Raw genomic sequence first — 15,967 nt, 5'->3', positions numbered from 1 at the left:
ATTGAGTTTTTATTGTTTGAATTGCATTTCAGATGTAAATAAATAACATAAACAAGAAGAGGTAAAAGAAAGAGTTTTCCAAAAATAAAATTGTAATTAAATAAGGGAAAAATCCCTTTTGTAACCAGTAATGTTTAGAAAGAGAAAAGTCACATTTTTCTAAGGTGATTCTAATGGAATTTGAAATTGATATTCATAGAGCAGGATTTCTTATCGTCACAATTTGCCAATAGCCAATAAGAATATATAAACGAGTGGTAAGACTGCTATTGCAAACTTATTTTGTGCGTCCCCAGGGAAGATTCAGTAATTGCAAAGTCACTAACTTCAGCAGTAATTTCAGCCTAGCAATACCTGCACAGCATAATCATTAACACAAGTGCTTTGGTGGTGCTTAAACCAATAGTAGAAGTTATATTTGAAAGTTAATAACCTAGCCACACAGAAACCTGAGGAATCTCAAAGCATTGTCATTCCTTGCTGCTTAGGAGTTTCACGGGGATGAAACCCAGGAAACCACTAAAAAGTATTTCTTGCTTGCTCTTGCCCTGGACAGTTAATAAGATATCATCAGGGCATTCCCATGGGTTCATCCATGAACCCGGCTAGTCTTTTGCAGCTAAATAATAGCAAGGACAAAATCAGGATTACATAAGGACTCCCAGGTGCAACAGGAACTACAAGGAGGAACCAGTTTCATCAATCTCCTAATTTGAGCATTGATTTGCTTTCCCTCAGCAAGAAGCAGAAATTCATCTCTCATGAAAGGGCAAACAGCCCAGCCAAGAAACAGGATAGATGTCATGTACCAAAGCCAAACAAGGTTCCCAGAACTGAGAGACCTCACCAGTGGCACATTTTAATCTTATAGGAACACTTTGCTTTATTTCAGCAATGTGGTGCAAAACAAACAAACAAACAAATAAACAAAGAAAGCAGCCACTTTCCATCTTTCAAAAATGAAACTCCCCGGGCCTGGGCCCAGTTGGTTTTTCTGTAATGGAGCTGGACAGAGGCTTCCTTCAATTCACCAAGGTTTCTATGGCAAAGAAAGCTGAGAAGAAGACTGAGGACACCACAATGAGCTCCTGCCCGATATTTTAGAAACAGCTGATGGAACCTAAAGGCACCAAGGGTCATTGTGAAGGTCATAATTTCAGCTCTTAAACAAACGTCTCACTTTTTAGCTATCAGTGCCCTACATTCCTCTTATTTTCCTTGAGGCTAAAGCTTGGCTTTTTTTTTCTTTTTTTTTTAAGATTGTGTTCACCTTTACTTGTTAATTCCCTGATAAAAAACTTGCACCAATTTAACAAGTTAAAAATCGGCCCAGGTAATGGTAGCAGCAGATACCTGCAAACTGTTTCTGCTATTAGCTGTACCATATGGTCCTACCTCTGAAACTAGAATGTAAAACACAAACACATGCATAGGTTTTTGAATACTTTTGCCTGTCTTTCTGAGTACTTTTTCATGTCCAATGGTTTTTAGCCTGTCATCCATAGACTTCTGGATTTATCCATTATGTAATTTAAAACTGGCATACAGTTATCCACATATGCACCGGAACCTCTCAGATCCTGAATCAGTAAAAAAAAAAAAAAAAAAAACAAAACACAAAACCACAAAAAACAAAACAAAACAAAAAACCCCAAAAACAAAACCACAAAAACCCCACAAAAAACAAACAAACAAACAAACAAACAAACAAACCCACAACCCACAAAAAAACCCCCCACCAAACCCAAAAATAGCTATTTTGGTCACTTTAAGCCTCCTATCTCCTCTCCATCCTCACTGTGGCTGATGTGGCTGTCATGCCTGGGGACTGATCCCTGCACAATTTGAGGAGCAAGAGCAGTACATAGGAGAAAGTTGACCCAGGTAAAATAACAGGAAAATTTCCACTGATTTTAGGGTGTCTGTAAGTTAGCTCATATCTAGATAAAGAGCAGATTTCTACATAGTAATAATATCTCTTATACAAATAGCTTTTAATAGAGTGCAAACTAGAAAGAAGTCAGGGCATGTGTTGATTGCAGGTACTTGTAAATGCTTATTTGCATTTTCATTCTGTCGGTTAAAGTACAATACTTCTTTTCATAAAGTCATTTAAAAACTGGGAACAACAGCAAGAGAAGGTCCTTGGAAAATAAAAATACATGAAAAGCAACTGCTAAAATGCTCCACAGAGAATGAACATGATGTAAAATCTCTTTTGTTGGAGCCCAATGTGCAACAAAATAGAGGAAATCATCACTTCTAAAAGCAGCTTTCACTAACATCATTTTAGTCCCTAAAGTGTGCTTTATGGACAAGGCTTTTTCAAATAAGCTTTTAAGTTTAAAGCTGCAAAACTAGAAGGGTTACCTGACATTTGACAAAGAGTAGCCCTCAGAAGTTCCCAGTGAGCATCTATTTCTAAAAACATTGGTTTTGGAACAGTACAGGACATTTCTTTGTTTGCATAGCACTTCAAGCTATCATCTTTATTGTGTATGCAGAGAGATCTTGAACTGGATTTTTCTTCTTAAACAGATTTGGGAGTTTCTGGCCACCAAACCAGTGTGGTTAGTTATGGCTCAGAGAAAAAAGGTGATGCCAAACTCCTGCAGGTAAAAAACCCCCTGCTTTGCCAAGGGTCAGAGTGTTTCTCTTGCCCCTGTGCTCCAGTGACCAGGGGAGCTGTCAGCATTCACAGAGAGGTCCCCTGACTGGACAGGGGCACCCTGTGCTCCTCTGCACTGAAGGACACATTGTGGTGTCCATCGTGCCATCCCCTGGTGTGGAGCCAGCTCCCACGCGGTTGGAAAGCACAGGAGTGGAATGAGAGGAGAAGCAGCAATATTACTGTACTCCAAATTAGTGGGAAAGGCAGGGAATCAACCATGAAAACATAAAAGAGGGTCTCAATTCCCATTCCCATTCCCACTGAGCTGCAGTGTCTGCAGGAGAGAGAAAAACAGATGGAGAGGCTTGTCCTTAGGCTGAGAAAAAAACATTGGGAAATCCAACAACTGTAAGTTAGAGAAAAGAGGAATTGACAGCTGTGATAATTTCTTTAATCTGCAGTATCCCTTCAGAGAGTAATAAATTGAGTTGCATTAGCTGAAAGGGTTAAATAGTTTGTTTTCAAATACTTTTCAAATACTTCTCACGAGTATGAGATTACCCATGCCTCCCACAAAAATACGTATGTTAGTTAGCCTGAGAAAAACCAATGTGTCTAAGGCTTGGACAGGAAAAAGGAATTGTGATGAGATTTGACATCCTGAAGGGCTTGTTCTCTGATCAGGGGAGAAATGAAGCATTGAATTTTAAAAGAGATTTTCAACTGAATATTTTAATTGGACCTCACCTTTAAAGTGTTTCAAATCCTCTCTGGGTACAATACAGTGCACATAAAAAAAAGACTGTGATATTTTGATGTTTGCTTATCTCCACGCAGTCCTGAAGTATGACAGAACACGGTGTAAATTATGAATAGAACGTGGGTGCTCTGCTGCTGCACTGCAGGAGATGTGGATAGAATAGGATTTTAGAGTTCAGCATTTTGTGTCTGTCAAAAACTAAGCCAAAGGAAGGGATCTCGGTGTACGTCTGCAATTTATTTCTGCACAACCTGTGTCTTGGGCTTCTAGGGAACATTTTCTCTCCATCTCCCCTCTTTTGCACGAGTGTAAGTAAAAGAGACAGAGTGAAATGTGCAGCTGCACTCACTTCATTAGCACAATGGGTTTTATCCATGTTGCCAGCATACTGAACATGGTAGAAGCTACCTGTTTTCATTAAGAATTTGTAAGTAGTATTTTTCATTTTTATATTGCTGTGGTTAAGCACCCAAGCTATCAGTGTTTGCACTGATCTTCTAAGGAGGATCCATGCATGACCTTCTTTAACAATGACCTTTGCTCAGAAGGATAAACAGAATGGATATTGGTTTTCCTCCTACTGAATCAGAGAACAGTATCCTTTAGAGGTAACTTTTTTTGATATTTAAAATCTGTGACTCAAGTATTGCTGTTCCCAAGTGAACAGTGTTTGGGATGGGACAAGAGAGAGAGGCAAGAGTGTAACACCTGGCAAAGTAAGCCTGCAAATAAATTGGAATTATTTGAGAAATTGATAAACGACAACTATAAAAGCAAGAATTACTGACACTAAGAGAGAAAAAATTAAATTACATCCATCTAAACAATTATTATTTTAAGTGTCTATTTCTGCATAGGCTGATATGACTATTATTAAATTCAATAATTTATGGAAGTAAGCATGCCCATTTGAACTGGCAGGTTCTTTGTGGATAGGAGGATATCAGCTTCTGAAAAAAAAGAAGGTGTCTGTCAAATCCTCCATGACTCACAATCCTTCTGGGCCTCAGTTTCCTGCTTGATAAAATAAATAGAATAACCTGACTTTTTTCCTCACTGAGCTGCTACATTAATGCATCTTTTTGTAAATCCCGTAGAAGGTTACAAAATGTTCTGATGTTCTTGGGCTTGTTGTTTTGAGCATTTTCTATTTTGAATCTTTGTGCATTTTTAGATGGGAGACAGAAATGGGTCATTCCCTAGTGATTTTATTACAGAAGTTTTATATAAGGACCTGTAATTCCACAACTGCTCTTTTCTTTATCAGTGACAGATTTATCCATCACTTGTTTATCAATACATATTTATTTTAATATATCACTGTGGCTTCTGCCTACAGGCTGTTATGTTGACCTGCAAAAAAACCTTTGATTAGTACTTCTGTAGAATAAAAAGGTCCTGTCACCAAAGACATAGTGGTAGCCCAAAACATCAAGAACTCTGATCCAAGAAACCAAATCTAATTAATCGGAGACTGCAGCTCAACCCAGTTTGCTGTTCAACAACAATTTTGATTAGTAAGGCTAGAGGCAAAGAAGACCTCTTCCTTCAGTCCATAAAAAAATAAAGATAAAAATGCATGTGTATATTTGATAGAGCTGGTGCATATATTGTGGATTAATTTTGTTTAGGCTGGATGTTCTTGAATCACAGAACAACTTTAATGACCATTTGCAGCCTGCTCAGTGATTAAGTAAATGAACTCAAGCAAATGAACTACTGGGTACATTCCCAAACACCCAGTACAGTTTATTGAAACTGATCAGTTTAAGCAAGCAGTAAATTGAGATTCACTTCAACCTCTGCCTATTTGTTGAATATAATTAGGGAGAACACCCCCTTGCTCACACAGGAGAAAAGCTTGCTTTCAGTACTGAGGGGAAGTGAAAATCTTTAAAGTATAGATGTTGGCAATTTATATTCAGTGTTGGCAATAAAAATCTAAAAGACATGGATGTCTTCTGGAGCTCCAGAGAGCACCACATACATCAGCTCAACAGTGCCTGTGCTTATGAACTGTATGAGGAATGTATATTCAAGTCAGCACCTAAAATTGCAGTTGTTAACACATCTTGAACTGAAGTGAAATTTTGTGGAGAGAAATAAAGGACAGATACTCTTAGAAAGTAGGAAATGTGCTAAGAAGCTGCCTTACCTCCATCTAGCTCTTCAGCTCCAAAATGATTTCTGTAGAAGAGCATAATCTCTATCTTGTAACACTTGTAGATAGTCACTAAACAAACAAGCAGCAGCAGAATAGCACCAAGCCCACCAGCAAGCTCAACTGTGTACATCAGCTCTGCAAAGAATTACAAAACACAGTAACAACCACATTCAAAACCACAGAAAGATTAGCAGCAGACCTTGCACTTCTGTTAAACATTAAAGTAAAATAAGGAATGATGGGTTATTGATGTATTTATCTCATTATAAAGCCCTTAAATGAATACTTAATTGATAGAGTTTTTATTCTTCAATAAGCTGTTTTTTCCCTCTGACACAACATATGAATTGCTCATTTAAAAATAATTTTTGCTGGGGATGTGTGTGTGTTTTTGTATATGAGTATGTCATATATATGATATATTTTATAACTCTCTTCCTTTTTTTTTCCTGTAGATAGATCACAGTTTGCTTTACCTAGATAAATGTTATCATTTGACTTAGAGTGAAAGCAAAGATGAATGTTTCCTTTTTGAGGACTATAATGCTAAACCAGCTCTTCCCTGATTCCATATACAAATAGAATGTGAGCAAACTGGTCAAGATTAAGGATTTTATTTTTTCAAAACAAAAATAAAATAATGATAATTTTAAAAACCTCACAAAACACTTGAGAGATGTGAAGACAGATTATCCAAGGACACCTACAACCTCACATCTCAGTTATATTTATGTTAATATTTTTAACAGTTTCCCAGAGGTCTGTAGTCTATTCTCTTTTCCCCCAGTGGGCTTAGCTCATGTGCAGACACAGCAAACAGTCCTGGTTTGTCTCTTGGGACATTCCCACTCAGACTGACCCCTCGGTGTCTTCGCTGCTGTCTGCTCACAGGATGGATTGAGATCATCACGGTGGAGCTCTGTTCCTCAGGACAGGGAGTGGTCAGCTGTGGCCACCACAAGTGTCCAGCACCAGCAGTGAAGTCACTTTTCAGGCCAAAGGTAATATGCCACCGTGGACTTTTGCCTCACACAGTTTAAAGAAGCTCACAGAGCTTCGTTGCTTTTCATTTGCTCATTGACTGAAAACTGGTAGTGTCAAAAAAGAAGGGCAGGAGGAGAGCTGTTCACAATTTTGTAGCTGTTAACAATTTTGTAATTTGAAATCCCTAGATGGCAAGTCTGAAGGCTTTCCATGCTTTTCCAAATCACTCAGTTTTGAGGAATGAAAAAAACCCCAGATCTTGGAAATCTAAGATATAGAGTTTGCTTCATAAAAACTCTGTGCTGGAACAAGTGTTATTTTCATAGTGTCCTCTTCTGGTAGGCAGCTTCTGTCTGAGTGAAGTAGTGTGGACCTGGAGTAACCTTTTTGCTTGTGTGTGGCTGTTCAGATTTGATAATCCAGCAGCAGAATACAATTCAATTAGAGAAATAAAAGTTTAGAGGAAAAATTGACAATCGCATTTATTTGACAGCTTCTACTGAGAATCACACACCTTTTTTTTATTATTATGAGGCAACTGTAAGAAGATTTCATTGCTCTCCAGAAGACACTAAAAGTGTAATAAAATAAAATAAAAAGGCATTTATATTCCGTGACATTCTTTCCAAAACTGTGCTGGAACTCCTTTGTGTTAGATATTTTTAAGACTGACATGGTTATTTCAAACTCCCAATACTTTTCTGGTCCAGAGAGGGAAATGTTATTAAAAACATTCGACAAAATATGGTTTGCATAGACAAGTAATGCAGTATTTTAGAATATAAATGGAAATGGAAATTACTCTGCACTGGCTTACTATACCCTGTTTATCATTTTGTAATACAGGTGATGCAGCTGTTCAATGGTAACCAGAAGAAAGGCTTTAGTATTTCAGGTTGCTAGGCACAAAGTACTCTATTTATGTGCCTGCTGTTATGACTCACTAAAGGCAAAGAAAAACTTTACAACTGGAAAACAGAATTTTTTTCCTAAACTAATGATTTTTATATTAAATGCAAAGAAATAACTGCAGGTATTCATCTGTTTGTTGTCATTGTGCATGAAATCGGACTAATACACTGCATCACTTTTGCCATCAGAGTCCCCCTTAGTTATATGTTTCCCCATAAAGTAAGATTATGCCTTTATGTTTGCTTCAGTAAAATCTATCTGGAAGCACATGAAACTGTCCTTAATTAGGCCATCAAAGCAAACAGCAAAATTCTCCAGTCAGCCTGAATCATATTAGCAATTACCTTTTCATGTGTTGCTGCTGAGCCTCCGTGATCATACACAGATAAAGTGTTTCTTAAACAGATTTGTTTGCAAAAGAGGTTTCATGCTCTACTGATCTAACAGAGCCAGCCTGTACCTTCCTCTGTGCTGGACAGCATCCGTCAGCACGTGTTCCCTCTGTGTTTTGGGTGCAGTTTGTCAGGGTCCAGGGGCAGTGATCAGGCCAGCAGACTGCTGCATCCTTACACCAGCCCATGCAATGCCTGAGCCGGCCCCAGAGTGGTGGAAGTGGGACAGACACACCCGTGCAGTGCTGGGGGAGGCAGGAGGACTGGCCTGGGCAGTGGCACAGCAGGCTGACTGTGTCCAGACCTTGAGTTTGTGTCTGCAGGATGCTAAACCGTGCTCTGAAAGGCCTCTGGCTGGCTCTGGGATACCTCAGGATTTTAGGAACTGTGTCGCTCTGTGCTGAGCTGAACTGAAGGTGCGAGAAGCAGAAGGCTCAGTCCTGCCTCTGCTGTTGGTCCCTCAGGGGACTGAAGCCATTTCTGTGTCTCGTTTTTCCCAACATGAACTGGGGAAGCTGCTCTGGCTCCTCCCTGTGAGAGCTTACTCCTGAAAAATGCCCTGGGAGTGCCAAGGGTGTTGGTGATGTGTGTATCCACAGCTTCAACAACGCTGTAGTGACTGTTAATGACAAGTTAAAGAGTAGCAGCAAAGTTGCAACCCGTGGTTACCTTCACAATAATATTTTTTTCTGCTGCTTTATTCCGCCTTTTACAGTGTGATTTGAGCACAGTTGCTGCAGCAGGCATTACACTCCTTTGAAGTGCGATCTGTTTTTCCTGCTGAAATTCAAGTTTGATGTAGTGGCAACACACTAAAAATATTCAATTTCATCACAATTCCACATCAGAAGCAAGACATGAGAAGTGCAAACCCTTTAAAATCTATTTAGCTCCTGTGTTGCATTGCTCAAATTACAGACCTGGCCCTCCTTAAGGAGCTGAGACTGAAAGCAGAAAATAGCAGAGGAAAATTACTGGGCTAACCCTTAGGGGGACAGGCATTCTGTTAAACACAACAAACGAGGGAGTGCCAGAGAGTTACATCCAGAAGCACAGCAATCATTTAGTTACAGGCAATTAACAATAGTCTTCCAGTAGCACAGGAGCAGTTCTATTCCAAGGAAAACACATTGATTGCGGCAGCAGTAGTAGATTGGTTTCTGAATAAATAGCTTCAATTTAAAATGAGATTTGCTACAAGTGTTTTGACCAGTGGTTACAATTTTTTTCCTTATCAGGAGGCTTTGGCCAAGCAACTCAGTGAAAGAGACAGCTAATTAAAACAAAGCACGTGCCATCTCCAAATATCTAGCATATATGGCTTGTAATACACTCATTTTATACCTTATCTTTTCTAATTACTGGACACATTTGTAAATTATATCTTTGATCTTCACCTGGCTCTAATATTTGATAAAATTCCTTTCATTGTGTCACACAGGTAATTCATTTATCATAGCTGAACTTATAAGAAGAAAGTAAATAAAAGTGTTCTGTCAAAGATTCATATCTTTTGACTTATATGACGTGCTTCAGGGGCTTTACATTTAATGATCTGTAAAAATTTAAAATTAATTTGGTTCATTAATTAGCCCTCATACAGTTGAACTACTAAGAAAAATAATTATATTTCAAATATTCTTCTTTTTTTGTGATTTATAATTGTAAGAACACATGTGATTTATAGCTGTGTATTCAGTTTCTGAGCCTGTTTCAAAATCCAATTACAGTCTATCTAAGGTTTCAATTTTGCAATCACTTACGCAGATTGCTCAACTTCATGGACTATAAGTAATCCCTCTGAAGTCAACAGGACTATTCACAGAGCTTCAGGTTAGCACAAAAATAAATCTTTGCAACTTTGTGGCCTAAACTGATTTCCATTCTCTGCTTGTCTTGCATGATTTAACTCCCAAAGAGATAGGGTTTGGTTAGAGGCAGTTCTCAGTTTGTTTAGGTATACTTTCAGAGACTTCAATTATTAGAGGAACCATAAAGATAATGAATAGAATTTGGAAGGGGAGCAGGGACTGCTGTGCTACAACATGCAGGTTTGGTTATGAACAAATGTGTCTCTTCCAAAGGAAGAAGGAAGCTGGCTAACACAGGAAAGCTTCCCTGAGCCTCATTTCAGGGATCAGCCATAAAGAGTAGGCAGTGCTTAAGTTAGTAACAAAGAAACCCATACTTACAATTTTAAAATGAAGAAGTATGCAATTTTTTCCCTTATTTTTTTTTCCCTGCTTAGTACAGTGTTTGTCATGGCATGGCTGCAAAACAAATTATCTTCCCAAAGTATAGCATATGGAACCATGGCTTTAAACAGTGTACACATATCCAATACACTTATGCATAAAATCTATTATCTACTTTTTAGGATTATTTTTGTTTGCTTATTTGTTTCAGAGTGACAAAAAATCTGTTTGTGGTAAAGGTACCTAGATGAATATGTGTGAATGTCCTATATGGATACCCTATATGGATACTGTCATGAATAATTACTGATTAAAACTGTAGGATAATAGTCCATCTGAAGCAGTAGAAGCAGATCTGAGCTACTCATTAGCTTGATCATGAAATTATTTCTTAGCACAAAGTATATACTCTTTGCCAGCATGGGCCATGCATGCCTGTGGATCTCTGCAGAGTTGACTGAAGATGACTAAATTAAGTCATGATTTTCAAAATTATTTTCAGTGCAGTAGTTCCATTTTATTTATTAGAACTATTGGGACCTGGTTTTCTTTCTATATTGTTCCCTAACAATAAATAATATATATTCCTGATTCCCTTATGAAAAAGAACTTGTCATGTTTGGGATTATATATACATAAACATATATATGTGCAAATGCAACACAGGGATCTTGTTAATCTATTCATTAGTATGGCAGAAAACACATCTAAGCCTTTGTGCTGCTGGATTTCCAGGGTTATTAGAAGAGAGATAGTAAATTATTATAACAGAAGTATATTCTTACTGATGGCATTTTTATTTCTGCTGAGAAGTGCAGGATACCTGCTCCCAGTAGGAGAGTAATTACACTGACTATCTCCAAGAGTATGTTAGCTCAAAAGAGGATAAAGTTGGGAAAATATAGATGCTGCAATGGTACTGAAGCTTACTACATTTAAATACTCAACAATGATTTTAAAGGCAGTTTATTATATAGATTGAAGGAAAAAGGTGTCATGGTGTGGAACTGCAATAATCTCTGATTATCTTCCCCAAATTAAGGAATTGTGTATGACATCTCCTCATTAGGAGAGCTTCTATTTGTTATTTGTACTACAGAAATCAGACAATCAGACAATTACTTCGTTTAGATCTTCTGAAAGTAATGAATGTAAGAGGCAATGAAGGGTGCTAAAAATGTGGGGGAGAAACTGAGTACTGAGTTCCAAGGATGTAAGATCACAAAATACTGTTTGCATTTTTTTTTCTGAGGATAGCATTAATGAATAATTTAGCTATGCATGGATTCTGAGAACAATTTGTGACATTTTATTTTAAAATATTTTCATCCTTGCCAATCAAGGTTAGACTTGCACTTAGACATTACATAGAAGGAAGAACTAAGGTAAAAGTGGTAGAAAAGTTGTTTTAAAGAGTAATCTGTTAAACAAACCAACTTGTTTGACACATTGTCAGCACTAAGATTTGTCAGAGGAAAGTTAGATTTAGGCACATGCTGAGTAATCTTACAGATTTTTTACTGGAGTTATCTTAGTCCAGTTTTTTAAAGGATGAGAAAAACCTGGTTGATTAAGAGAGTGGTCTTATGAAGAGTTTCTTTGAGGCAGAGGTCTTTAGTATTCTATTCCTCGACTGATTTTAGATGAGGTTGAGTGTAAAAGGACAGACAGTTTTAGTTAGGTTTGGGACAAGAAGGGAGCAAATATTTGACCTTTGGCCCTTTTTGCCCTCTTGGGAGAATTAACCTTTGCACTGCTGAGCACAGTGACAGCTTGAAGACTTCAGTGGCCATAGGTGAATGAAAAATCAATTTCCATCAAATCCAATCCAATTTCAATTCCAATTCTAAAACCTGATGAGGGTCTTGGAAAAGCTTTTCCTGCAGTGCAGAATTAAAACTGAATGCCCTATACAGTGGAAGATGGACTCGTGTAAGGTCAGAACTGACCAAATGGGTTGGAATTCTTCAACAGTTTTGCTTCCACTGAGACTCAGAGATTCACTGGATTGAACAAGCACTCAGGTCCAACTAGCAGAAGCTGAAATATAACTCATTGTTCTCATATTTCACATGATGAGTTTCCTTTCAGAAATTTCAGAAGCATTGTGAAGCTTTTTGGTAAAAGGAGATATAACACCTGGGGTTTCTTTGCAGAGGTTAGAAAAGAACTAATTTCTTGTTAAGTCTTAATTGTCACTCATCACCACCACTGTGTGAAATTGTGTCCAACTGACTGAAAATGCATATAACACATTCAAGTCTGTAAGTAATGAACCAGATTTACACTATTATGTGAGTGGCACTGCAATTTAAGGTGCTTGTCAGCAATTCTATTATCATTAATAACCATATGAAGATAATTTGAAATTACTTTCTATTCAGAATTTGCTATTACATTGTACAGAAAATATTAATATGATGTTTATGCATTAAAAATGAATTTAAAATAAGGCATTTTTCCTCAAGATGCATTCCATTTAGGAAATATTATCTTGCATATTTTTCAAACATATATTTTCATGGGCAATTTTAAACACTCTCTTTGTCTATACAATTTCTTTCAGTGAAAATGTTTTTTTTTTCTTGACAGAAAAAAAACCCAAACTTTTTTTAATTACCCCTCATTAACTTACAGTCAACAAGATTCATATATGCCCACTGAGAACCCCTATGATAGAGGAAAACAAACTGAAACCATATAAGAGCCTAAGGGTGTGATATTAGATAACACTGTGTAGATGACAATGGGAAGAAAGGGAAGTAGCTACTTTGAAAAAATGCATGAAAGCATGTTACCTTAGTTTTGGTGTCTGTCCCAGAAAAATACCAGCATATTATCAAGCTTTTAAAATATCCATACCACTTAAAGAAAAATGCCAAGATGGAATTTGAAATTATTTTACCTGTAGAGTTCTACTTGCAGATATACAGAGAGGACTTTCAAAAGAATAATCACATAATTAGATATTAACCTGTATTTACAACAGTCTATGATAAAATAAGATTATGAAGACTTTGATCCTGCATGAAAGTCATACTTGTCAATACATAACATTGCAGAAGAGCACTTTTTTTCCTTATGCATTGCATTTTTATCTACTACATTGATAGACTATAAGCTTGTCTTCTTTAATTAAAAGACCAATGAAAAAAATAGAATTGTAGTCTGTGGACCACCTGTTGTATCGTTTGCAATCTGTGGTCTGTCATTAATAAATTTCTGCTTAGCTGCTGTCAGTACCACTCTCAGAATTAATTTCCAGAAGATTCCTCTACCTGACTGAAGATTAACCTGAAACTGCTCTGGATGATCAATGGCACCTATCACCGGTAAGTAACAAAATCAACCTTAGATTATAACAAGTAGATTTTTTTTTCCCTCACAGAAAAGAGTGGTTTCCCCCACAGAAAATAACTTGGTTATTGTTAGGGTGAGAGGAATTTGGCCAGAAGGTGGAGGAAAGGGGTGAAAGTTAAATCTTTTGGGTTTTGATTGCTCTCTTTTTCCTATTTTTTTTACAAATTTTGTTGGAATGAATGAGAAAAGGAAACAGCATTGGCATTGTCATGCTTAAAATGCTCTACTGCTTTTAGCTTTCAGTTAAATGCTCCCGATGCACAGAACCTGAGGAAATTTAGGACTCTCAAAATGGTTAGCTGGCAGCAGAAAAGCATAGATCATAGGTTTTCACAACTGGTGTCAAAAAGTAAAAGAAATTCAGGAGAAAACAAGAGCTGGGATCCCTGAGATACAGAGCACTGGTGTTTGCATGAGAGGGAGGTACCAGGGTTCCCAGCTTTTCCCAGTGCTGGATGCTGAAATCGGGTTCACTTTTCCTGCACACATGTGACTCCAGGGGCTCTGTGCTGTGCTCCCCTCCTGAAATCCATTCAAGTCAGGAAAGGAGAGGCTCTGGCTCCCCATTCCAGTGCCACATCAGGGGAAGAGCAGAAGCCCCCTCTCCCTGGCTGAATGTGCCAGGCTCTGGTCTGGGCAGGGACCACCCTCCACTGGAGCCTGCCCCGGGTTTCTATGAGGTGAGAGTGTGTCCCTGTTGGGCTGGCCAGTGGGAACATTAAGGAAGATGCATCCAGGCTTTTTCTGGTGATTTAGCCTGTTGACTTCTATTCTTTCAGCCTTTGTAAGTGTAGGCATGTCTAAAATCTCCCCCTGGACCTCATAGTGTGCAGAGACTCCTGCACTGGGTGAAGCAGCAGTTGCAAGGGTGTTTGAAAAGCTTAACCTTTGTACCTGAATCCCCACTGCAGCGTTCAGCCCTAAATACCTCTTTTCCCAGGAACCCTCTCTGTTCAGCAGCAGAGTTTTCTGCTTTGCTGTCCCTTCTGATCCTGGTGATAATGCTCCACACTGGAAGGATTATAATTTCTTTTTCAGGTATGCAGTGAACATTCCAGATTCATCATTTTTGTGCTCTTATACTGCTGGAAAAAAAGATCACTAACTAGAAAACCAGCCAAAACTAATACATCTGCAAATGTCTTGGTGTTCAGGAAGCAAATTTACCTAATTGTTAGGTCCCAATTGCTCTAAGTCAGCCAAATAATCAGAAATTAATAAACAGCTAACTCATTCCTAGCAGAGACTAAATATGGATCTAAACAAGGAAGCCTAAACCGAAAGGTTGTCATGGTGATATACAGGAGACTAAGCAAGCAGTGCAAAACTCCTTTTCCTAGGAGACCTGAGAGACTAGCTCAAATTTTTATCTGTCATGCTTAATTTATCATTTCACTGAAACAGTTGTCAACATGCAAAATGTGTAGAAGGTTTGTATCTGGTAGCTTTTGTCTTTCGAGGGCACAACAGATTTTGCTTCCAGATCTATTGCAGATTCAGCCTTACTTCAAGAGGAAAAAATATTTTTGGGAGTTTTTCTGCTATTTTTTGTCCTTTTACTATTTATAAGGGCAATTAAATATTGAGATTACTCCCTCTTAAGCATGTCATCATGAGGCCATGTGCTGTGGCATGTGGGATTTACTGAGTTCTCTAAGAAAGGGAGCAAGGAAAGTAGATTGTTGCAAAATTCATGCATGCACAAAGTTAAATTAAAAATCTGGTGGTCACAGAAGAGACAAGACTTACATGTTTTCAGTCTTAGAGCTACTGCATGTATGGAAGAGAAAATAAAGACTCACCATCAGAATGTGACTTAATAGATATCAGTTAAATAAGTATTGGTTTTAAATTAATTTGAGCTTTAAAAAATCTTTATTTTCAGTATTCCATCAAGAAGTTTGATTATTAAGAACAAGCTGATGGATTTCAGTGGTTTTTTGCTTTAAGCTCTTGCTCAGGGTTCAAATATCTCTGACCAAGAGTATATGACTACTAGCTAGTATATTGTTGAAGTTCAATTACTTAGTAAGTTAATTTCTCATCTCAGTAAATTCAAGAAAAAATGACAAATACCAGGCTAGGCAGAACATCTGGTAATTCACACCTGCATCTTTTAAGGAGCAATGACAAGAATTCAGAAAAATTACCACAACTGAAGTTCTATTCAAGTAATTGGAGGTACCCAACCATATGTTTAAATAAATTGGTCACACTATCTTGATTTATGGTTGCCTTGTAAGCTTAGACAGACTTTGCATGCTACAAAACTAAATTTAGGGAAGATATCACTGCTTTGATATAAATTGAGGTGCCACAAGTACTTCAGCACCACAGCAAGATGCAGGTTTGCTCACTTTTACAGTCTAAAAAAAGCACAGGAATGCCAGCAAAATGCAGACACTGCTCCTGCTTTATCTTTGCTTCCTAAAGTCAAGAGGAAGCTGTGTGAGGATGGGGAGTGTCAGTCCCAGGCACGTGGAGCACCCTCTGCGGGGCAAAGTGGGCAGAGTGGGTCTGGGAGCCTTCATCTGCAGGAGATTCTCCATCCCCCTGCAATCATCCCGGTGGGAGATGGCTGTGGCCACT

The 15,967-nt window shown here is 38.0% G+C and overlaps 1 protein-coding gene across 1 annotated transcript in view; it reads right to left on the bottom strand.

The window, feature by feature from the left end:
• IL1RAPL1 (interleukin 1 receptor accessory protein like 1) overlaps window positions 1-15,967 on the bottom strand; it is a 685,196-nt gene that overhangs the window by 11,297 nt on the left and 657,932 nt on the right. Inside the window, exon 9 of the mRNA XM_063392981.1 lies at window positions 5,527-5,670. Within this exon, the coding sequence (XP_063249051.1) occupies window positions 5,527-5,670 (144 nt within the window). The remainder of the gene's footprint in view (window positions 1-5,526; window positions 5,671-15,967) is intronic.

The sequence above is a fragment of the Prinia subflava genome, chromosome 3 (assembly GCF_021018805.1).
Source record: "Prinia subflava isolate CZ2003 ecotype Zambia chromosome 3, Cam_Psub_1.2, whole genome shotgun sequence".
Taxonomy (NCBI): domain Eukaryota; kingdom Metazoa; phylum Chordata; class Aves; order Passeriformes; family Cisticolidae; genus Prinia; species Prinia subflava.
This window is presented reverse-complemented; position numbering and strand designations above follow the sequence as displayed.